At 49.4% G+C, this 23,407-nt stretch overlaps 1 protein-coding gene across 7 annotated transcripts in view; it reads left to right on the forward strand.

Annotated features, from left to right (window-relative positions):
* Positions 1-22,852, forward strand: part of NCKIPSD (NCK interacting protein with SH3 domain) — a 91,224-nt gene extending 68,372 nt beyond the window's left edge. For 6 of the 7 annotated variants that reach the window (XM_090021740.1, XM_090021745.1, XM_090021742.1 and 3 more), the window contains 6 exons: positions 650-788; positions 13,421-13,501; positions 15,079-15,207; positions 18,225-18,317; positions 20,190-20,362; positions 21,239-22,852. In XM_090021740.1, coding sequence (XP_089877866.1) covers positions 650-788; positions 13,421-13,501; positions 15,079-15,207; positions 18,225-18,317; positions 20,190-20,362; positions 21,239-21,442 — 819 coding nt within the window. In that variant the 3' untranslated portion in view covers positions 21,443-22,852. Of the gene's footprint in view, positions 1-649; positions 789-13,420; positions 13,502-15,078; positions 15,208-18,224; positions 18,318-20,189; positions 20,363-21,218 lie in introns of all 7 variants that reach the window. The other variant, XM_090021744.1, reaches the window with a different exon arrangement.
* Positions 22,853-23,407: the final 555 nt, after the last annotated feature.

Raw genomic sequence — 23,407 nt, forward strand, 5'->3', positions numbered from 1 at the left:
CCTATGCTGTTCCTGATGATGCGCTGAAACTTGGGGCTATTCCCACGTTAGAACTAAATGCAGACATTGGTGTAAATGCAGGTGTTTGCATGCTTACCTGGGCTTCTGTGTAAAACCTGGCATTGTTTCTCCTGCATGTCAGGGTATTTTTAAGCCTTCCTCAGAGACATTTGGTGTGGGCTGGAGCCAAAGCTGGGGATTTTGATTGGGGTGTGCCAGTGTTCCTGCTGGCACTCAAAGCAGTGGTTCCTGGCTAGAGGGTCAGGGTCAGACTGATTGTGGTATTTGGGGTCAGGAAGGAATTTTACCCCATAGTCAGATTGGTATGGACTGAGGAGGTTTTTGCCTTTCTCTGTAGCAGAGGAGCATGACCCTCTACCTGGGAGCTCTTGGCCATATATTAACAACCTTTTACAGAAACAGGATATTGGTTGCTGTGGTTCCCCTGCCTTACCTGTGGCAGGTTAGTGTGTTTCCGTCTTGTGTCTGGGTTGATGGTAGTTTACAAAGAGGTTAGCTTATGGATTTGTGTAGGATGGTTTGGATAGGGTGATCCTGCCTCAGGCAGGAGACTGAACTAGGTGACCTCTGGAGGTTCTCTAACAGCCCTGCTTCTCTATGATTCTCTGAAGGATGCTCTCCTTTCCAGGAACACCGAGTGCCACTCCGCCTGCTGCTGCTGAAGTGCTTTGGAGCCATGTGCAACTTGGATGCTGCTATTATCTCCACGCTCGTTAACTCTGTCCTCCCCATGGAGTTGGCCCGAGACATGCAGACTCATACACAAGGTGAGCCACAATCTCTGAGCTGCTCTGACACGATTCCCCAAGGGTGTGTTGTTCCATTAGATGCATTCCTCAGCAGCTTGTAACAAAGCTTTTGTGCTCTAACCTCTCACAAGTTGTTGGCGAGCTGCTGGAGGCTCTCAGGGAAACTAGCATATCTGCTCTTATGGTTAGGCAGCTTGGTTTCTTTGGTAAAGCCAGCTGGGTTTAATCCTCTGAGTGAAGCTATAAATAAATGTGGAGGTAGCATCCCACTGGCACAGGCTGCCTCGCTCTCCAATGTCCTGCTAAGCAGGAAGCTGCATGCATTGGTATTCTGTGTATCTACCAGTGTGGCTTCAAGTATTTCAGCTTTCTTTCAAGGCTGTGGTGGAGGATGCATGCAGGTCCTTGATGCAGAAATCTGGCTGCTTCCAGGCCAGCTGCATCTCTGAACCCCAGCCTTTCCACCCCTGTGCAAAGTGCCCAGTTCTTTCTGACAGATGTAGCAGTTCAAGTCAAGCAGCTGTCCCTGAGGCTAGACTGACTGCTTGTCAGTACCACCAGAGCACAAGGTGTGGATTGTTTCCTTCCCTACTTTTCCAGTTCTGCCTGGTTTTGAAAGCAAGCAGTGAAACTTCCCTGATCCCTTGACAAACATACTGCAAAGCATCTTGTTCCTCTGACAGTTTCCTTGTACTGTTCTGTAATTTATCCCCTTCATTTGTTTATATGCATTGCTGGTGGAGGGTGGTGGTAAGCCAGCCGTATTGGATCTTAGTAGGCAGATGCCTTCTAGGTTGGCAGCAATTATGACCTTTGTTTTGTAGAGCTGCAGATGGGAAGGTTTTGCAGCTCATGGCCTCTAAAGGTAAGATTTCCCTCCCCTGCAAGGGGTCTGGATCTTCTGTAGAGAGACTGACAGCACAACCCTGACCTGGTCTAGAATCAGAGGTGCTTTTCCTTCTCTCCAGCTGTCCTGCCACCAGTGTGGATGAGGACATGGAAACAAACCTGTTTCCTGTGAGGGCATGTGCAGATAGCCAGCACCTAGTAGTGCTTGGGAATGTGCTATGCAGAGTGTATTCTTAATGAATATACAGCTCCAAGAGAGAGAGCTGGGACTCTTCTCTTACTCATAAGGGAAGGCTGGGGTCCTCTGGCATTAATACAGGCAGCCCTTTTGCCCTGGAACATGCATGCTGCTTCTGGAGGTAGCTGCAGCTTGGATCCTTTCTGTAGCCTTAGCACAACTGAAAACTGTCCATGGCTGTAGGTACCATGCAGTGCCACAGAAATTTTCTGGGCCTTGTGTGTAAGACTTATGCCCCGGCTCCTCCCAGTTCAGTCCCTACTGGTGAAAGCTGCTGACTTTTTTCTTCTCGGCTAACACCTGATATGAAATGACAGCAGTACAACTCCACCTTCCTGAAGACCCGGTTTGAAGGAAGGGAGTGGGGGAAGCACTTGAAGCCAACCTGCCAAATGAAAGTACAGCTTAATTGAGGTAATGGGTGGTGCTTCCATGTCAAATACAAAGAGAAAACTGTTTAACAAGCCCCTCTAGGCTCCTGGTGCAGAGATGAAACAAAGAATAAAACTTAGAGGGAAGCTCCCCAGGGAGGCCGTTCGCTTTGAGCTGCCTCTTTTGCTGGGCTTACCCTGAGGCCAAACTTAGCCTGACCCAGGGCAAGGGGGCACTGTCACAGCTAAGCTGGCCCTCCCCTGTGTGAGCAGCCAGATGTGACCAAAATTAAGCAACCATTCATTAGAGCTGGGCAAGAAGGCAGCAAGAGAGCTATAGTGTTTGCCTCTGCATTGAATGCGACTTGAAAAATCCCACTGAGCAGGGAGGGAGCGGTAGGAAGGTCAGTTGCTTCTTACCCTGCCCTGAATGAAAAGAAGCTGCCCTGTACTGGAGAAAAGTGTTAGGGAGCCACCAACATCTATCAGCAGCTTGGATTCACTGGGCTGTGCTGGAGACTGAGTGACCTAACAGAAAACCTGGAGGTGGGGCAAGAGAAGGGAAGACTAATTTGATTTTTTTTTTTTTTCATTTTCCCATCAAAGTGCATTGGAGGGTACAATCTCATCAAACTACGCTGTGGCCAGGGATTGCCTCTTCCTCAGCTCCTAGCACTGTCACCTCCTAACATTCCTCTCCTGCGTATTGCACGTTTTTCAGAAATCTGACCCATCTCCTGTTGAATGGCTTAGGTGTCAGTGGGAAAGCCCCGCCTGACAGGTCTGACCTGTGATGTTTTGCTGTTGTGGTGTTCTGCCATTTTATGTCTGTCTGCCTTGTATCCTGAGATCTAGCTTCTGAGTGGAGCTGTGGGGTGAAGAGAAGTTGTGCATTTTTTTTTTTTTTTTAATATTAAAAGAACTCCTCAAAAAAACCAAAAAACCCAGCTCTCTCTATGGTCTCATGCTTCAGGTATTGACCAATTTAATCAGCTGATGATGGTGATAGGCACCATAGAGAGAGTAGTTAAGATCCCATCTACTTGCCTCTGCAGTCACACTACCTGGAGGTCAAACGGTGCTTGTTAGAGCATTGTAACAGGGCACCATCTTGGGTGGCTGTGAAGCTCCTGGAGCCTGAGCAAATTTCTTGCACTGTGCTCTCGGGGCACTCCACCTTTTTTTCCTGCCATGGCTTGAAGGAAATTGTTAACAAAGTACGGGAGGCTGCCCTGATCTTGCACTAACGATCCCCAGGTGTTGGGAGTCAATGCCTTGTAGGCGAATTATGTGGCTTCATTCTACCCCTACACCATGGCTCAAGCCTTGCAGGTATTTTGAGTACTCATTCAGGTGGGATACTTGTCCCTACCTTACCAGGGTTTTAGCCTTCCTGGTTTTTGTGTGAGCTCAATGCTGAATTATATAAGGACTGAATTAAGCACAGGCTCAGACCTGTTCAGTTTAAAACTTTTATTGTTTCACAAAGTCATACACTAAAGGAGGTCTGTTGGTTCACAAGGTTCCCAAATCAAGCCCTTGCTCTCTACCCCGGAGGCTAGGTGCAGCTGCCTGATTCAGTAGTCTCAGAAGTGGTCAACAGCTCATTTAAAAGGAGTCCCTTATCTTTTTTTAGGCAAAAGATACAAAACTGTCCCCATGGTGGAAGTGAGGCATCTAACATAACTTTACTATTAGTTCTATATGATAACACTTATACATATGCATTTCTAATTCTTACTTCTATTGGTTATTTAGTTAACTTATCTATATTATAATATCAGGTGATACGCTTTGTATTATAATCATTACGCTTTTTATGTTACTCCTTAATGACCTTTATATTTCTTATGCTAATTTTCTATAACTTAATACATTAATCATCTATATGTTTTGCTGGTTTTTGCAGGGTTAAAATGTCAAAACTGACATAATATGCGGTTGTTTTTTTGTCATTGCAGTTTAGCCATGCAGTTTCCTATTCTTAACAATGTAAGCGGCGTGTCTGCTATTTTTATCATTGTTCAAAGGTCAGAAGTTCAGTATTTTCATCTAAGGGTCAGAAAGTGATTACCAAAATGTCAATCGCTGACTTCTCAACCTCCTTGAAGCATTCTGGGAGTTTTAGTGCATTGTTTTTAATGCTAGGCCTTGCTTGGCATAAGCACTCTTTCACAGTTTTTGCCCCACTACTCTGGCTGGTCCCATAGCCAGTGCCCACTGTTCTCAACCTTTGGGCCCCAGCCCTGGTTTTGGCTTCTTGGGTGCCAGACCCATGGGCCTTGTCTCTGCTCTGCTTCAGGTTCTGGGCTCTGCAGCTCCATCCACCCTTTATCTTGCTCTGGGCACAGCACCTCTTCTTCCTTGAGCCTACTGCCAGCAGGGCTCAAGTTAGTCGCATGCCCCTAGGACACCAACGGGGCTTCCAAATCATCCCTTTAGTCCCAAACCCAAGCCACTGGTGTACCTTAAATCAAAGCACTTCTACCTTCTGCTAGGCACCCAAACCCTTGCTGGGCTTATAATAAAGGCCACGTGTCTGCATAACAAGTTTCTCCCTCTCTGCTCTCAGGTAGCTCCTCCTTGGTCCCAGGCCTACATAGCTGCTTCCTTCCAGCCCTACTGTAAAGTCAGGGGCCCTGCTGTGCTGCTGTCAGGATCTCTGCACTCTGCAACTCTCAGGGATGGCCTCCTAGACAGGCTCAAGCCCAGGGCTCGCATAGCCTGGGCCTGAGCCCTCTTCCAGTCATGTGATGCCCCCTGTGAGCTAACGTGGCTACAGGGCTATTAATCCCTGTTCTGCTGGCTGCATGTGCTACAAACACTGCCCTTTAAAGGCAATGCTGCTCTTCAAAACACGGTCATGGTTCTGTTACAAGCATGGGCAACTGGAGCCTCTCGAGTCAGAGGGCACCAGTTAGTGACTGGGGAGGGTCCCCCGATGGCTAATCTCATTGACTGGGGTGCGGGACATGTGCCCCTGGATCTGCATGGGGTGTGGGCGGGGTGGGCTGCAGCTGCACAGGGTTCTTCCTGGCAGGGGCTGGGCTGCACTCAGGATGGGTGGCAGTGGCACTGGGAGGGGGAATACCGGGGGGAGGGGCTGCAGCCATCCCAAAATTTGCCATAGCCGCCCTCCCCCTCCCCCCAACTCTTCCTCCCAGCACTGCTGCTGCCCACCCCAGACACTGTCCTGGCCCAACCCTCCCCTTCCCCGCCATGCTAGGAAGAGCCCAGTGTAGCCCTGGCCCCAGCCCGCAGCTACAGCCCACCCTACCCACACAGATCCAGGGGTACATGCCGCCCCCCCACCCCCAGGTTTCCACAGCTCTATCCTGGTCCTCACCCCACCCTGGCTGGGTAGTACCTGCCCTGCCCTTGCCTTACTCCCTCCCTCACCATGGGAGCCTTGATCTGCTCCCCACATTATTAGATTGGTGCCGATCCCATATCAGACTGACGTATCAGTACACCTCTAGCTGCTTTGTTAATCTCTTTGAAACCAGGTACCTTGGAGCTGGTGGCTTCCACTGGAAGCAGAAAATAGGCCGTTGGGGGGGGGGGGGGCGCTGCTCAAGGTTGGGTGAATGGGGTATCGGGCTGTTGGCATGCTGCCTTGGAGGTCCTGTAGAGATCAGTGACAGGGTCATTGATGGACAAAGGAACAAGGAAATATGTCAAACAACCTCAGCCACTGAACCAGGGGGAGCAAGACTGGAAATTTAAAGAAAAGGGCTGCTCATAGAGGGGGTCCTTGTCCATTCTGGGTCACCTGAATTTGTTGTAGGGACATGTACTGGTGAAGGCTCTGTCTGGCAGTTGCATTGCTGCAAGTACACAGCACCTGCCGGACTCAGCAAGTGCAACAGAGCAGATGCTGAGAGCTTAGATGCATGTTTCTGCTACCCTCAGCCTTCCCTTTCTGTCCAATATACATCATACAACCCTGCACTATGGAGACCGAGGTTTGGTACTAAGGATTCCTTCTAGTGCTTGACATACAGCCCTGGTTGCTTTGCCAATGGGAAGAAAGCAAGCCACAGACATGCAGGCTATCTTTCCTCTTCCTTGTTGACAAGCCTCAGTCATCCCTTGGAGGAATCCCCTGTAGCATAACAGAAGGGTCTCGAGTGTGTTATCCATGTGGGGCAGTTCCTACACAGTCAGATGAGGTATACATTTACAGCACAGGAGCTGCTCAGCACTGGCTCCCCACATGGATCCTTAGCCTGCCCAAAATGTGATGCCCAGAGGCCCTAGTGAACTGTATGCTGAGTCCAGCCTGTGCCCCATCAATTGCCTGTGAGTAGTATCGATGTGCTTAGGTAGCAGGAGTATGGTGAGTTTATTCCCAGCAGTTGAGGAGGAGATGTTGCCCCTTGCTGCCTGGGCACACTGGCTTGAGTGTAGCCTTACAAAGAGATGCTTTGGCATAACTGAAATGGAAGCCCTGAGCCAAGTCCCTACTGCTGTTGGATCCTGTGCAAGTGTTGTCACCCATGTTCCAGGTGGTGATCTGGTCTCCAGAGGGGCTGGTAGGATTTTAACCTTTCAGCTCAGGACAGCTCCTTACCTCCATTTTATGTCAGTGATGGATGTTTCCTGTGGGCTGCCTCTGAGAAATGGGGTAATAGGATGTGCTGCCTCAAGGCACTCCACCCACTGCCCATAGCAGCCAAGCAGCCTGTGCAATGGGAAAGGCTAATGTATCTAATTTAGCATTTGGATGAGTGCCTGGTGAAAAAAGGGCTGACCCTAATGGAGAGCCCTTGTCTCTCCTTGAAGAAAGCCATGATTTGACTGCGTTGGCACAAGGCAGAGTGATTTAAAAGATACTTTAAGCTTGGGGTTAGCACGTGGTACGCTGGGTTAACATGATGAGGACAGAGCTCCCCATGTTAAGACTATATGAACAATCTCTCTGTTCCTGGGGCTTATCTATCCTGCACAGTGCATATAACATGGCATCAGTGTTTTTTTCTGGGTTTGCACCAAAAGCACCTCTTGTGTAGCTTGTCTTCTTTTTCATCTGAGATGGAAATGAGCGGTGATGGAGCCCCACTTGTTAGCACTTGCAAGAAGCTTGCCTCCAGGGCAGGGTTACTCCTAATGGGGTGCTGTCTAAAAATAAACTTCCCCTTGCATCCATCACTAATTCATAAAGCCCATCTGCAGGCGGATGTTTTTTTGCTGTTCTCTGCATGCAGGGAGTGCTGCATTCACTTTGGCGTTCATCCTTGCTTGCCCTACATTTATACAATACCGTGTACTTCCTTGGGCTCTCTCACCTTCTTGGGAGTACTTCATTATTGCTCATCAACTGGCCAACGGCACTGCTGGAAAGGAAAGCCTCTTGTCCCAGGGCTGCAACGTGGCTTGGCGGCACAGTCAACCTCAGTGTAAGCAGTGAGCTCTGATAGCAGCCGACTCGTGTGGAGCTTTGCAGATCTCCATGCAGATGGAGCAGCGTTGTAATCTACTTGGGCATGCACACAACTCTCTTAGCTCCTTTGGTTGAATGTGACTTCCCCTACAGCATCCTGGGCAGTCTCTGAACTACAAAGCTTTGCTGTGATGGAGGCGAGGTGGGGAGGTGACTGAAATGCTTTGAGGTGCTGGGTACGTTGCCTCCTGCTGAACTCCTTGTGCTGCAGCCTCTTGGTCTCTGTAATGGTCACCTGATCTCATAAAAGTGAGAGCTGCCTTCTACTGATAAAAAGTCCCTTGCTCCTCTCATTGCTATTCCAGGTAGTATCAGAGCAGTGATCCTGAAAGGCATCCCTTCCAGATAGAGGAGGTGTCTGTGCTTCCTCCTCCCTTACTTAAGGGGGCAAGAGCTAGAGATAGCCCCTTTATGGCAGCGTTACAAATCGATGCCTGGATCCTGTGCTGCTTAAACCTGCCAGGTTCACGTTGGCAGGTAAGTAGTGTCTGCTCTTGCCAAGCAGCCTGTCTTTCTGATGTTCCACTCACTTCAATGGGAAATGGGTTTTTAAACAGCAGCTCGCAAAAAGGTAGGGGCTCCAGCTCTAGGAAATGGAGTTGGGGGTGGGGCGTGGGGTAATATGGGTATCTGTTCTTGCCTCAGACAGGCCTGCTTGGGGGCCTTTAGACCTTCTGTGTACTGTTCTGGAGCAACATTTGTGCTGGAATATAGCACCTTGAGTTAAAATGTGACCTTGATTCCTGAAGTGGCTTTAGTTTCTTTTGGCATGAAGAATTTGGGAGCAGCAGCTGATCCATTGTCTGATATGCTGCAGAGTGTCTAATCCCTTCTGTGGATGGCAGGGACCAGATCCACTGGTGCCAGCACTCGGGCAACTGGGGATTGTAAAGCCGGCTGCAGAAGTTTGACAGGATCCTGCCTGACTCGTTACAGAGGCACACTTGGGGCTAAAACTCTCGGCATGGATTCTGGATGCCTTTGATGAGAAAGCACTTTACCCTGGGGTTGATGCAGGCATCTTGGCTGCCATCCAGTTCTTCTGCCAGATGCCTTGGTTTTATTGCTCCTGGACAGTCATTTTCCTGAGATGCTGCTGGCCTGCAGATCTATCTCTGTGTCATCAGAAGAGCTTATAAAAAGACAGTGAGGCAGAATTAACAAGAACATTTCCAAGGAAAACAGACGGCTAATCCGCTCTGTAATCAGCCCTGTCCCCTGTTGCAGTTCAAAATATGCAAAACTACTGTCAGAATCTCTTTTCTTGGGCTGTAGAGACAGTTCTTGTCTCTCTCTCCCCTGCCCTTCTCTTCCATTGTGCATTCTGAGCTGGGAGAGGCACAGTTTGTAAGGGTCTGCAAGAAAGTCTTTAAAATGTATAGGAACAGACATTTTTGTTGCAAAATGCTTCTGCAATATGTGCCTGCCCTGCCTCTACTGTCCTTCATAAATAGTTGAGTTGTATTCAGGTGAACTGTCAGCGAAACCAGTCAAATAAATAACCATCTTGTGTTCTTCCGAAAGAGCTTCGCTAGCACTGAGTGCATTTCTGCAGCAGTTGGTACCACCCAGAAGAAGTCATGCTTTAAATGGCAGATGCTGCTCTTCAGGACAGTGCTGGCATCATGAAGAATATGGCAATGAGTCGCCAGTCCCTTGAAAGTGATTAGTTGGAGCTGGAATGCCCCAAAACATCTGCCCATTGCTCCATATACCAATAAACCACATATTCAAATCTATATTGAATAATTGCACTGGTTTAAAGTCCAGCTTCTCTTTGTGTTCCACCATTTTTACTCCAGTTTTAGAACTGAAGAAGCCATTTGTGGCTGGAGCTCTGATATCTCCTCCCCCAGGTCAGAAAACTTAGGCTGAGGGGGCTGCAGGCAGCAAACAAAGCCAAGATGGTTCCAGTTTATAATGCCAGTGAATTCTTTGCCTTTAGCCAAACCTAGTTAAAGTGTATCTGCCTTGCTTTAATTGCTGGGTTTTTTTGCTCTCTTCCTGGCTAGCTATAGTGTAGATGTGCCAGGGCAGCATCAGTCTAAGTTTTTCCTTTCCCTCAGCCCCTCCTTAACTGGGATCTTTTCTTCCAGGTTTGGTTTCCAGTTACTGGAAGCAGAATTGCTCCCCACACTTTCAATTTCTGATAATAGCATTTTTGTCATTATTTCATCACTTCAAATTTCAAGGGAAGCTCCTTGCTGTATTAGGAGAATTGGAATTGCCTCACCAATAGCCTCCGCAGTTCAGTACCCTGTCTCTGACAATGGCCAGCACCAGCTGCTGTAGAGAAGCATGAAGGATCTTCATGAATAATTATGGAATGACATGCCCAGGCAGGGAGATTCTTCTCAGCATCAAGCAGGCAATGATTGCCTTGTATCCTACCAGATTGTTTACCTGCTCACTATAGCTGCATGTGTTTCCATTATTGATACGAGTATCCAAGCCCTTAACTTAGCTGGTGCTTGATCCCTTTTTGTGGAGAGTTTCACAAACTAAGATGTAGTCATGTGTTTTAAATGGTCATTGAATCTCCTTGTCCTTGTATAATGAGAAGCTTAATACTCATTTTGCCTGCTCTGTCTCGTGCTGCCAGGTCACCTGTCAGACAGAGTAGCTGCTTAGACTTGGATGTCAGGAGTTAACATCCAATGGGCAGTTAGATGTCATTAGTTTGCAATCAGCACAACACAGCTAAAAAGGGTCACTTAGAGGTTGCTGTTGTCCCCTGATGCAGAGTGGTGACTCAAACTCCATAGTGTAAATGTGGCAAACTTCAAATGACTGAGCAGGTAGTAAATGCCTGCCTGGAGGATTCCTTTCCTGGAGGAGTATTGGAACTCCCCACGACATTTCCTACAGCTCTCGAATGGCTAGCAAACCTCAGTCTTGGACTGTAGTTGTTACTGTTCTCTATATGAGAGAGGTGGGGGTAGTATAGTAATTTTATTGATGCAGCGATACACCAGTGATCTAGCAATGGTCTCTGCCCAGGGTGCTTACAGTGGACATCTTCAGCAGTTTGACCTTCCCATGACTTGACTGGATCCTTCTCAGACAGCATGTTCAGACCTAGCAGAGCAGGGGACTGAGTGAGGGGCCTTCAAAATGAATTGGCAGGAGTGAGTGGGGGAAATAGATTGCAGGGACCCCTGGTTCACTGTGAAAGTACTGTGCTGAAAGGACAGTTTTACTAAATTCACATTCAAGTAGTAAAAAGGATCATTCTGGCCTGCCTGCTGCTTTAAAAGAAATCCAGGTTTCATTTATTTCATAAATAACAAGTGACACAACCACTGCCTGAGAGATGAAACTGAACATACTTTATCTCTCTGTATCCTGCCCTGTTTGCAAAGCATTGTACTAGCATACACATACCTCTTTCTAAAATCTTCCAGACTCAATTAACTGTATTTTGTTATATACCCTTTCCTGTGGTTCTTCTGTAAATCCCTACTGAAGTGGATTGGCTAATTAAGATTCAAGCAAGGCAAAGGTTATGATCTGGTGGAGCATTCATGTAGATCCACTTCCAGTGAAAATTGTGCTGGACCAGCAGGCCATCGGACACATTGAGACACGAGATGCCAGTGTACCCAAGAAAGCTGGCAGAATGCACACCTGGAAGCCAGAGCATTGTTTCAGGATCTTGTGTGGGGACTTAATTCAGCCAGAACCAATCTACTGAAAACAGCATCATCCAGAAATGATTGCGAACAAATGTAGCTGTGATGTGGCAGGAAATATTGAGCAGGAAATCCTGTGCTGAGCAGGAAATACTTAAAGATGGCTGAAGGGCTGGATACCTTCCTGGGTTCAGTTTTTCAGTGAACTGTTGAAAGCTGTGGACTGTGTAGATGAGGGTTTTTAAAAAAAATTATTCATCTATTGTTAGTTAAGATGCTCTTTTGAAGCAGGAAAAGAACTCAGCTTTGTTCTGATGTTTTGAGAAAAGATGTCTTCCACACCAACTCCCTCACATTCGTCTTCTCCTTTCTCTTTGACTACAGTAGGTGGTCCTTTACATTGCTATAGGAAAGGAGTGATTACCACAGCTAGATAAACTATGGGCTTCCAGTTGAGTGTGTATCAAAGGACATTTGTATCAAAGGACATTTCACCCCATCAGACTGTTGTCTTTAAGTGTTCATTCATCTGGTCAGTCCAGTGGCACATGAATGTCCCATGTGCTTGAAGGCAGTCTTTCCATTCAACATTGCCCTCCTTTTGGCCGTGCATGTACCCTGGGGATCCTTCTGCTCCTATCCATTGAGGCAAAAAGACCTCAGGGAGGCATGGAGGCAGACTTTGTCATCGCTTCTGCCAGCCCATGCTTTAGTGAGTAATGCATTGCTTCTCTGATGGAGCACACATGGGGTTGTGAGATGGCTGACCTCTGTAGAAACACATTGGAACATACAGCAGTTGAAAGGTCTGTATCAAGTTCCTACCATTGATTCAGGAGCCAGCTGGTCAAGTGATAGCCCATGTTCATATAGTCAGACAAAAGGAAGTCAGATCATTCCTGGCATGCCAGGAGGCAGCATGGAGCAGGTACATTCAGCATCAACATTGGTAAACCTAAGAGTGGGATCTCCAAGAACTAATATTCTGACAAAAAAGGCTGTGTGGTGACAGGAGTTCTCAGAGGTGTTTTCACAGGTGCACAGTCCAAAATGTGCTTTTTTCTTTGCTACTGCAGAGTCCTGGAACCCTGGCTTCTCTGATGGGAAGGGAGTAGAGTGGCCACTGGGCCATGGTGTTTTTCTCTCCATGCCCTCGGGGTCATTGCCTGAAAGCATAGGCATAGTTCTGCTGCTAGGCACCACTGGCCCAAAGAGTCTGCTTCTGAGCATGTGGTAGATTATTGCTTGCATACATGTGCCCCATCCTGAGTGAGTGGCTTTTCTACTTCACTAGTGCAGTTTTAAAGTTGTGACTGAAATGCATGTGAGGGGCCATGTTGCATTGTAAATGAAGGTAATGACCTCTTGTATGCAGACCTGGGTTCAAATCCTGTGTTAGTTCATGGCTAAAAATGGGGTTTCTCTTTTTCTTTTTAACTGCCTCTCATAAAACTTGCATTACTCTGATTTGTCTTGCACCTACGGATGTTAGCTGATGTGTAGTTTAGTGGTGGCACACACTTGATAGCTGTCTTGTTCTTGAAAGGTCCAAGACCAGTCCCCTTGGCATGGTGTGTGTCAGAGCGGAGGTAAAGCAGGGTTTGCGTGGGGGAGGGCCTGATTTCCAGACTGAAATTACAGGGGGTAGATGTGGTTGGAGCAGAGATGCTTGGGAAGGACTGTAGAAGAAAATGGAACCCTTTCCCCACCTTTCTTTAAGCCATGGTAACTGAACCAAAAATTGAAGAAGAATTCCAGAGTCTTCATCTTGTATTGCCTTATTGAGTGGTGATTAACAGTGTGTTACTGCAGTGCCCTGAGACCCAGGTAGTTCTACAGTCTGTTGTGCTGGGTGGAGAAGGGGGTACAGTCAACTGCATGTCTCGCACATCAGCCTCATTATGTTCCTCAGCATGGTCATTATTAATTGGCTGGATTTTTATTGGTGTTGCAGAAGACAAGGGTCTTATAAAGGAGATAGCTATTGTCTCATGGATCAATAAATACAAGACATTATTCTTTCCTATATGTACTGAAATGACTTGCACTTCAAACCAAAGGACACACTTTGTACCCCTGAGAGTACTAACGACCAGATCTATGGATTTATCTTACAGATCATCAAAAGATGTGCTATTCTGCACTGGTGCTGGCAATGATATTCTCTATGGGAGAGCCGCTGCCATATCATCACTACGGTAGGAACTGGAGGCACTACAGAAAGAAAAAGCTGACACCCAGGCATCCTGCAGGGTTTTCTGGTGGCCCTGTAGCTAAGGAGAACCAAGTTCCTCTTACAGCATGGGGGAGGGCTGCTGAAATACTGGACTACAGTGATTCTAGATCTTGAGGGAGGGGAGAGCAAACAGGTGTGGAAACAGCTTTGCTACCTGCAGGAATAAGTCCTGTTACCAAGCAGCTCTTCTGCAAAGAAATCTGTTCTCCTCTTTGTTAATGCTGCTGTCTGGCTGTCCCCTGCTCACCTCTGCCTGCTAAAATATTGTCCTCTCCTTGCCTTTTATTTAATAGAAGGGGATAGAATTTGCCCTCCTGTCCCCTGTAGCACTGATAGTGTTAGTCTGCCTGACAGTGTCAGACTTGGAGCAAGGCATTGCTTTCAGGGGGTCACCAAAGTGGATCCTAGGGAACTACTCTGTGGTCGCTTCCTGTTTTAACAGGAAGGGGCATGTACAGACCATGGATCCCAGTCCAGAGTTCCACTAGGAATTTTGGCTTCAGATGGAGCACTGCATGCAGGGATCTGTAGCCTCAAGGACCTTAACTTTGTTCTCAGTAAAACACCCCCTTGCATTAGAATGGGTGTAGTCTGCCATACAGAGTGGAAATTAGGCTGAGCCCATGATAGCAGGGGCCTGGACTCCTTGACCAGGGTTGTTTGTTTCAGTCCTGAATTCTTGAGGTTGTGGTACAGTCCTCATCTGGGCATATTGGGATGTCTGCAGCTTTAGATTTTTTGAAGCTAGCTCATAACTAGACCCTTTAAGCTTCTTGTTTTTAATGAAAGCAGAGATTCTTGAGAATCAATAGGCAGATGCCAACTGTGCTGTTGTCTTTTGAACCCCATTTTGGTACTTGTTAACCTCTTGCTCTTATGCAGCCTTTGTCTGCCAACTACATTCCCTAGTCTTCCGCGCGTGCGCACGCACACAAATGCCCTTCCACTTTGCTGGAACCAGATGCTCGCAGTGTTTGGGAACCACTGACCTTTGTTTTCTATGGCTGCTGTGGAGAGTTTTGCCAAAGAATCTCCTTAACAGGTTCACTAGACCCTGTGATAAATGTGCAGGTTTTGGAACCAGTGCTGCAGGGACCAGGGATGTGAATCGCTTTGTTCAGGCTTCTGGAAATAATTGTTTTGCTCCTTTAACATGACCCTGGCAGTTATTTCCTGCAGGTGGACTTGTTTGCATGAGCCACCAAGCCTCCCTAATAGCTAGATTAAAACATGAGCTATTACAAAGGATTTGGATTAATTTTTAAATAGACAAACCAAACCACTAGGTACGAATACAAATCTGTGCCAGTGATACTTCAGTGGTTGGTCTGCTGGTGCAGGTTCTGGGATTTCATTCAGGAAACCAGCCAGTTGGTTTCTTGCTTGTAAAAAGTGGGTTATGTTTTCTGAGCTGTTTGTATCTCCCACCACAAAGATCTCACAACTAGCTGGGTCTAGTCCAGCCTGCTGGTGGGAATCACTCCCCTGATATGTGACTTATCAGCACTGCATCAACTTTCCTCTTCTTCTCATGTACAGAACACCTTAACTCACAGTTTGTCCAGTTCTTGTTGGAGGTGATTGAGGATGGACTGCCCTCAGACACAACAGATCAGCTGCCTGACTTATTTGTTAATGTCCTGCTGGCCTTCAATCTCCACATTCCAGGTTAGTGATGCTCCTGTCGCAGGTCCTTGCTGTCACAGATGAGGGCAGGGGAGGTCCTAGAACCATGGGTAGCATTGTGTTAACTGGCCAGATGCCAGTCTCTTTCTAGATGTGTGTGATGCCTTCTCCTGGGCTCCCAAGGCTTTGATAATAGGTACTGAGCAAGGTCATGGATAGGGAAAGAATTCCTTTGGAGGAGGATCATCAGTTAAAGAACCTGTCCATGAGGACATGGTGCCTTGCTCCTCTGCTCCCCAATACCTCTGCTTATGGTTGAGAAGGAACAGCAAAACTCCACCTTGGAGACTCAGGCTGAAAGATGGTTGTGATTAAATTAGAACCTGTAGCAAACTGCTTAACCTGCCTGGGCCCAAAGGGATTTTGCAGCCTCTGGTTTTTTTTTTTGTTTTCCCCACCACCCTCACAGTTGCATGGTTCTTTTCACGCCATAGAGAGAGGCAGTTAGCCATGTTACACTGAACTGCCTGACTTCAGACTGTCTGATGAAGTGAACTCAGTTTCACAAAAGCTCATGTTCTCTCTAAATGTATCTTATTTATTTGGGCTATAAAGTGCATATCTACCCTGCCTCTTCATACTGTGCCACATTCCTGCATGGGTTAATTCACAGAAATACCAATTTGGGAGCAGTAATACTTTCAGTGGGTGCTTAACACCTATCTATGCCTCACCTCCTGCCTGCCTTAGGGGTTTGGTAGGACTGCTGCTAGGCCAATCCCTGAATCTCATTAAAGGAAGATGTGGTAGGGTCTGTCCTGGCGGCATTCTTCCAGTCAGCACATTCTCCTGGATGCTTTGATTGAATATTGAGCTACCTAAGAATGGGCAAAGCCATTGGCTGTGAAGAAGCCAATGCCTGCCTGCCAGGCCAAACCCTGCCTGCCACTGCTGCTTGCAATTCTGAAGTTAGTCCATGTGCCAAGTGCAGTGGTAGACCCTAGTATGGGATGCCACTTGTTAGTCCTGAGCTGATCTGTGGAATCTCCTGCTGCTTGGTCATAATTGTCTTGCATTAATTACTTGCCGCTGTTCCACATGATGCCTTTATCCTTGGCTTCCCCAGGAGGAGAGGATGAAGCAGCAAGGACATGTCCTGGAGCTCACTCGGTCATTGGAATTGTTTCATTAACATTCATGTGGAAATTTCCAATTTGTGCAAGTTTCTCACTCGGAGACTGAAGTGTGTTCTCCTCTGCTTTCATCCATTACCACTTCTGACTGTTACCTGACACATTGGCTGGCTTCAGTAATTAGGCAATAGTGCATGAAAGGCAGTGTGTTTCTGCGGGATTATTGCCCACCTGGGGTGCAGTTGAAAGCAGAGCAACTTGTCCTCTGATTCCAGGAACTGGCTAAGTGATGATTGGGTTCCTTATTAGCAGGCTGAATTTTTATTCCCAGGACATTAGGAGATCTCAGAATATTTGCAGTTGGCTGGTGCAGCGTTAGCTCAAAACTGTTCTGCAGACCAGTTGATACATTCAGGTTATTTCAGCATGAAGGACACTGAAGTACCTTGATCCACACAGTATAGATGGGGATCACTGCCCCTGAAACAGCAGCTTTTGAGAGATTCTCTTAGTAGTTTTGAGACTCTGCAAGCACAGCCGTGAGGCCTGTGCAAAGCAGCAAGTATTTGATTCAGCTTTGGATTCGGCCAATTTGAAGAGACAGTGATTTGATTCGGTGATTGGGGGGGGAATCCCCACATTTGCTGGCTGCAGCAGCAGCTATTGGGGCCCCTGGGGGCTCATGGCAGAGCCCCTCAGCACAGTGCAGGGCAGCAGGTATCGGCCCTCCCGCCTGGCACCTGCGCAGCAATTGTCACATCGCGCGAGTGCAGCATGGCTCGGCAGGGTCCTGCGCACTGTCAGTCACCCAGCAGCACTCAACCCAAGTGGCCCCAGCTCCTGGACAGCATGTGGAATCCCTCAGTGCCCTGCTGAACCGAGCTGCACCTGTACTATGTGACAGCTGCCACGTGGGTGCTTTGCAGGGGGACAATCTCTGCTGCCCTGGGCTGCATGGAGGGGCTTTGCCACGAGCCCCCAGAGGCCCTAATCAGTGCTGCTGCAGCTGGTGAGTGCGGGGCTCTTCTTAGTGCCAGGACTCTGGGGCCAGGCAGGGCAGCCATGGTGGGGGCTGGGGGAGCTGGTGGGGCATGGAGCTAGGCGCGGGTCCCCCCATGGCCCCTCCCCTCCTGCTCGCTACTTATTGGCGTAGAGCCTGAGTCCAGCTCCCTGTAGCAGCAAGCAGTGACCGTCTAAATCTTCAAATAGATTTGGAGGCTTCCAAATCTATTCAGACCTTTTAATGGGTTTCCCAATTTGATTTGGAGATTCGGCCCCCGAATCGGGCCACATGTTCTCCAAATCAAATTGGCTACTGAAGCTTCGCGCAGCCCTAATAGCTGCAGCAGTCTGTGCCTGCAGGGCACAGGAAAATCTATCTCCATTGAAACTTGAGGAGGAGCATAGGGAGGCAGGCTGTGACTTGGGCATGAATTTGGCTGGGGCTGAAAGGCTAACTCCTCTGTCCTGCAACTTTTCTAATCAGCTGTACATCTTGGAGGAAAGAAATGTCCCTTGTTGGACCCACCCCCTCTTCCCCCCCTTTCCCTGCATCATCATTCAGGAGTTCAGCAGCACCTCTCAGCCTGCCCGTCCCCTGGAACATCACACAAACATTTGCCCACTGCTTATTCACTTTTGTAAGCTGAGCAGGTGAGAGCCCCAGCGATGCACTGCCTCCCTGGGACAGGAGGAGAAGGTACTGGATAGGACGTACTTGAAAGGGCTGGAGCTGAAATGAAGCTCAAGTGGTGTTTTCAAAATGTGTTTTCCTGCAGGGCATGGAGGCTACTCTGACTTCATGGGGGGGCAGTGCCAGCTGTAAGGCAGCTGGTGGGGTGCAGGGAAAGAGTGAAACTTAAGCAAATCTGCAGCGTGTTTGGAAGGGATCTGTCACTTGGAGTAACCACCTTTTCCTTCTCTCAGTCCCAGAGCACAACGTGATCATGACTACGATAAGCAAGCACTCCAACGTCAAGACTTTCACAGAAAAGCTGCTGCTACTGCTGAACAGGGGAGGTGAGCGTCTCTGTGGCTTTATTACTTTCCCAGCAGGAGGGAAAGGCTAATAGCAACACAGATCTAAAGAGATGAGCCTGATGCTCGTTAAGGGGTTGGGGGGTGGTCAGCTGGCAGATGAGCTGAAAAGCCTGCTTAAGATTTGCTGCCTTCATCCAAGGTTCACTCTCCTGTCACTGAGCTGCATTCTGAAGGCCATGGCTGCTGGAAAGAAATCCTGCTGTTGACATCTGCTAGCTACATGATGATGTCCATTGAGCTGATGTTTGCTTGCAAGCTATTCTCCACTGGTTTCTGTGTGCTGAGACCCTTGGAGGCAAGGCGAGGAGTTGTCTTGAGGTGCAGGGGACTTGGCTTCTCCCTGGCTTGAAAGCCGTTTTCCCCTTACCACCTGAGAGTGCATTGTGCTTCACAGCCAGGGTCTGTGTGACTTTGTCCACTGGATTGATGGGCTCCTGTCACTGCCCTGCTTGAAGTCCAGCTGGCAGGGCTGCCTGCCTTGGTGAGCTCTGCTTACAGGGCACCGTCCCATTCTACTTCCCCCAACAAGAGTTAGTTCTGCTGCTGCCGGAAGCATATTAAACCCAGTGTTTGTGAAGAGCCTTTATACGGCAGGTCATCAGACTCCTGAAGAGCTCTGCTCCCCCCCACTGTGCCATGCCAGGTCTTTCTACCTATTTCTGCACCCTGGCACAGTGTCCTTCTGCTGCCTTCTGGAGTGCTGGATCCTTGGTGCTTTGGCTTTCTCTGTTGATTTTGCTGTTAAATAACCTGACCCATGTCTATCATCTCTGGAGTTCTTCACTCAGGTTTTCATTCCCTTCAGGGCTGTGAGTCACAGGCTGTGTACAGCACCCACAAAGGCTGCTGGCAGCCTCAGTGCTTGGCCTCCACCCAAAGACTCTACTTAACCCTTTCACTGCGTGATTACCTGATGCCTCCATCTTGTCCAGAGAGGCTGTAGTAAGCAGCAAAACTTGGGTAGCCACAGACTCCTAGTGAGAATCACACCAGCCCCCTCCTCCTGCTTGAGCAATGAGGGTGGGGTTGGGGAGGGGAGTCCCTGTGGTCTGGAAAGCCTTGTGAGGTCTACAGCACTAACTTGTTCCAAAAGGGTGGGAAGGGGGAATACAGCAGCCAGCTGAAGCCTGGAGGTGTGCTGCTGGCTCCAGGTAGATGGTTAGGCTGGTCCCCATGGTGAAGGCTCATGCTAGTCCTGCTGGCTGTTTGGAGGGGTTTGTAGCAGGATTAATAAACCAGGGGGAAGTGAGCCGTTGTGGCTCAGCCAGGCCAGGAGCAGGGCAGCACTTTTCCCTGCAGCATGCTAGGTACAATGCAGACTGGGATTAAGTGAATACCAGCAAGCCCTTAGGCATTCTGTTCTCTGCACATGTCATAGTTTCATAGTTGGTAGGGTTGGAAGGGACCTGAGCAGATCATCAAGTCCGACCCCCTGCCATGGGCAGGAAAGAATGCTGGGGTCAAACGACTCTGGCAAGGTATCTATCTAGCCTCCTTTTGAAGACCCTCAGGTCCTTGCAGCAGTGTCGCCATGGGCCATCTCCTGGGCAAAACGTGAGGTGCTGAGGGAACATTCAGCCCTTCTAGGATACTCGCACTTGCTCTGGCTGGGTTGATTTGGGACCAGGGGCAGGGCAGCCACATTAGCATGATACTGCACTGAACTCGCACAGACACACTGTGCTGTGTGCACAGCCCACGCTTTGTGATGCAGGCTGGTGATGTGCAGATGTGTTGCTAGTGCTCAGGTGAAGCCCTGGCAGAGGTGCAAGAATCCCTTCTCCTTCCTCCCCTTCTGGTGAGAGGCTGCATGTGTATGTTAACACATGTCCTCCTCTGTCTGGACACCAGATGATCCTGTCTGCATCTTCAAGCACCAGCCCCAGCCGCCGCACTCAGTGCTGAAGTTCCTCCAGGACATCTTTGCCAGCAAGGACACGGCCAGCATCTTCTATCACACAGACATGATGGTGATGATCGACATCACGGTGCGGCAGATTGCAGACCTCTCCCCAGGAGACAAGGTACCAAGCGCAAGGCTCTGAGGGTAGGGACAGGGGCTGGGGCCTCAGTAGGCAGAGTTACTGTGTAATGGTGCTGTGCAGCCAAGGAGGAGCACTGGAGCAGAGCAGTCTGGAGCAGTGGTGGGTGCTTGGGCTGGGTGGAGCACTTATTTCTGGACCCATCTTTCCTGGCTTGGCAGGACTGGCCAAGTAGCCTGCAGGGGCTCTCTGCAACCTTGTGGTCTCTCGCCGGTCCAGCAGCTGACAGGCACCCGAGACTTCTCGACAGCAGGGCCAGCAGGGAGGCCAGCACCCTTTCTGCCTGTTGTCTGCTGAAAGAAGGACACGCTTATGCTAGGTCTTGGAGGCCCTGAGAGTGCCCTGACTGTTTGGAAACGGACGCATTCAGCCACGCACCTGCCTTCTAGGGAGCTATCAGGGCTCTGTCAGAGAATCCCCACATTCCTGTCGGCATGGGTGGCACCAGCTCTCAGGAGCACTAGTGGCCTGGATTGTTCTGGAGTGCGGGGGGGGGGGGGGCAGGGTCGGTTTCCCTCCCCAACAGAAAGTGGTCAAAAGTGCTCGCTCAGGGTACTCTGGGGTTTTGGCTAATGCAGTCATTCGCCATGCAGGCCAGTGGGCTTGCCTTGGGGCTTCCAGGAGGAAAGCAGTTCCCTTTCTTAGCCCCTGTGTGAAGCAGAGACGGGAACATGCTGCTGTAACTATTGCCAAGGCTGGGGGAAGCGAGAGGTGTGATTTTGGGTGGGGGAAGGGGAGGTATGGGTGATGGAATCCCCTCCTGCTGGTCACCTGGCAGCAGCTGTTCTGATTTTAATGCTTTAATGGGAGCTGGTGCTCTGGCTTACCTCGTATAAAGTCTCTCCCTACTCTCTGCAGCTGCGGATGGAATATCTCTCTCTAATGCATGCGATCATCCGCTCCACACCCTATCTGCAGCATCAGCACCGCCTCTTGGATCTCCAGGGGATCCTGCAGCGCATTCTGGCTGAGGAGGAGGAGGGGCAGCAGTGCCAGATGGACAAGATGATCATCTGGGAGATGTATAAGGAATTCCCAGAGATTGCCTCTGGCACCAGCTAACTGGACCTCGCACTGGACCAAGAGAACCACTTGGATCGTAAACATCTCTTGTCGACACTTCCTCCCCATCCCTGCCCAGTACAGCTCATACCTTGTTATTCCTTCAGGTGAGGCCTAGCGTTCAGATAATGCCAAAGGGCCTTTTAGAAGTGTCTGCAGTGCAGGACCCCAGTAGAAAGCGCCCCCCCCTGAGTTCTTCCTCCCCTAGGAGAGCTCTGACACTGTGTAGAAAGCAGATTGGCACAAGGGTGTGGATTTGTTACTGGGCCTGGGATAGGAAGGTGGTTACCTGTCTGAGTGTAGACAACAGGGACTTATCAGGCTGGCTGGCGTTGTGTGTTCAGCTCTGCTGGTGTCTGAGGTCCCAAAGCAAGAGGCCTTTGCCTTAGCCTACCCCTTCTCCATATGCATCTCTCCCTGCAGTTACCCAGGTGAGTCCGCCAGTGCTTGGAAGAAGCTTCTGTAACATCTGTTTTGTTTGCTGCTAGTGCAGAAGTGCCACAGGCCTGGCAAGGGAGGCACTAACTGGATCTCCAATACAGTGTCTGGGGAGCCATACCTGCCTCACCCCAGGCTTCATTCTAGGTTGCAGCCTGCCAGCCTGGCTGGGGTCTCCCCCGACAGCTGCTTGCTCTGGTTTGCTTCCATCATGCTGCTTAGGTTTGAATCCCATGTGCGCTGTGCTGGCACAGAAGTAATGGTTGTCGCAGCGACGTTGTTCCCAGAAGCCTCTGGCCTCAACACAGGCCTGAAGCATGTCCCGCTTGGTGACAGCTGTAGCCTACCTCCTGCTGTCTGCCCAGTTGTTTCCTCTGGAGTGTAGCTGGGAGCAGGGAGTGCTGCCTTTAATGCCTGTGGATTTCTAGCCTTGAGCTTAGTAGTGATTGGCTCTGCCTTGCTGTATCCCCTCTCCCTGTGACAGGGTGCTTGAGCCTGGCATTGTCGCTCTGTGAATGTGCGCGTGTGGAGACCCCTTTAGTTCGATTTCTTCTAGGGACCTAGCAAAAATTCCTGTCACAGATGTGGTCCCCAACTGACCCGGGTCTGTTGAGCATGGCACTCTGCCCATGCTGTGTGAACCATTGCTCTGTCACTAACCAGAGGACCCTCTTCTGGAGCTTGGCAGTGCTCTGCATAGAAGCCATTGGAACTGGATATGCTTTAAACAACAGGTTGTTAAAGCATAACTAAAGCCATGGGCCATGAGTGTGAAGCCCTGAGAAGGGCATTGGTTGTAAAGCTCAAAAAGTGGGAGTGGGACGGGAGGTTGTTTTTGGCCTTCCCACGGTGAACAAACAGCCCCATGAGAAACCTCTGTTCCCCTGTACAAATGTATGATCGTCAAAGCAACCTGTATTTTCTTAAACACTAAAGTGACTGTAACTTGCAAAGGAATAAACGTCTTAACTGTGCAAATGCGTCTCCTGTTTGTGGCATCCAGGTACTGGAGGGGAGGGAGGGGTGTTCCCGGAGGTTGGGGTCAGGGGGAGGCTGTGAGAGAAGGCTGTGCTGCTGTGTGTGAGGGGTGCCTACTGGGGAGGCTGCAAGGCCCATTTCAGAAAGGCAGGCAGCCCTCCATCTGCTGCCACGTGGTATTAGCTGTGAAACCTCAGGCCATTGACCTTCTATATGAGAGGCTTTGCAGTGCCAGAGCTGATTTTAGACACCGGGAGATAATGCAGGGCAATGCCAACTGGGCACCATGGCCCACAAACATCTAGCACCAAACTCCACCAGTCTCCCCTCCTTCCCTGACAGGATGGGCAAGAAGTGGGGGAGCCAGTCACCCTGGGAGCTTCTGATGCAAGTCAGAAGGATGTGGGTTCTAGCAGGGAAGAGAGCAGGCCCAGCCATGGCAGTGACTGTGACATGGCCTGTCAAGACAATGTCTCTGCCGTTGATGCTAAAGCAGCTCAGCTCACATGGTGTGCCCACTGCTTATGTGTTCCCCCAGCAGAGCTGCTG

This window comes from Crocodylus siamensis, chromosome 11 (assembly GCF_052110815.1).
Source record: "Crocodylus siamensis isolate JL-2025a chromosome 11, ASM5211081v1, whole genome shotgun sequence".
NCBI classification, from domain to species: domain Eukaryota; kingdom Metazoa; phylum Chordata; order Crocodylia; family Crocodylidae; genus Crocodylus; species Crocodylus siamensis.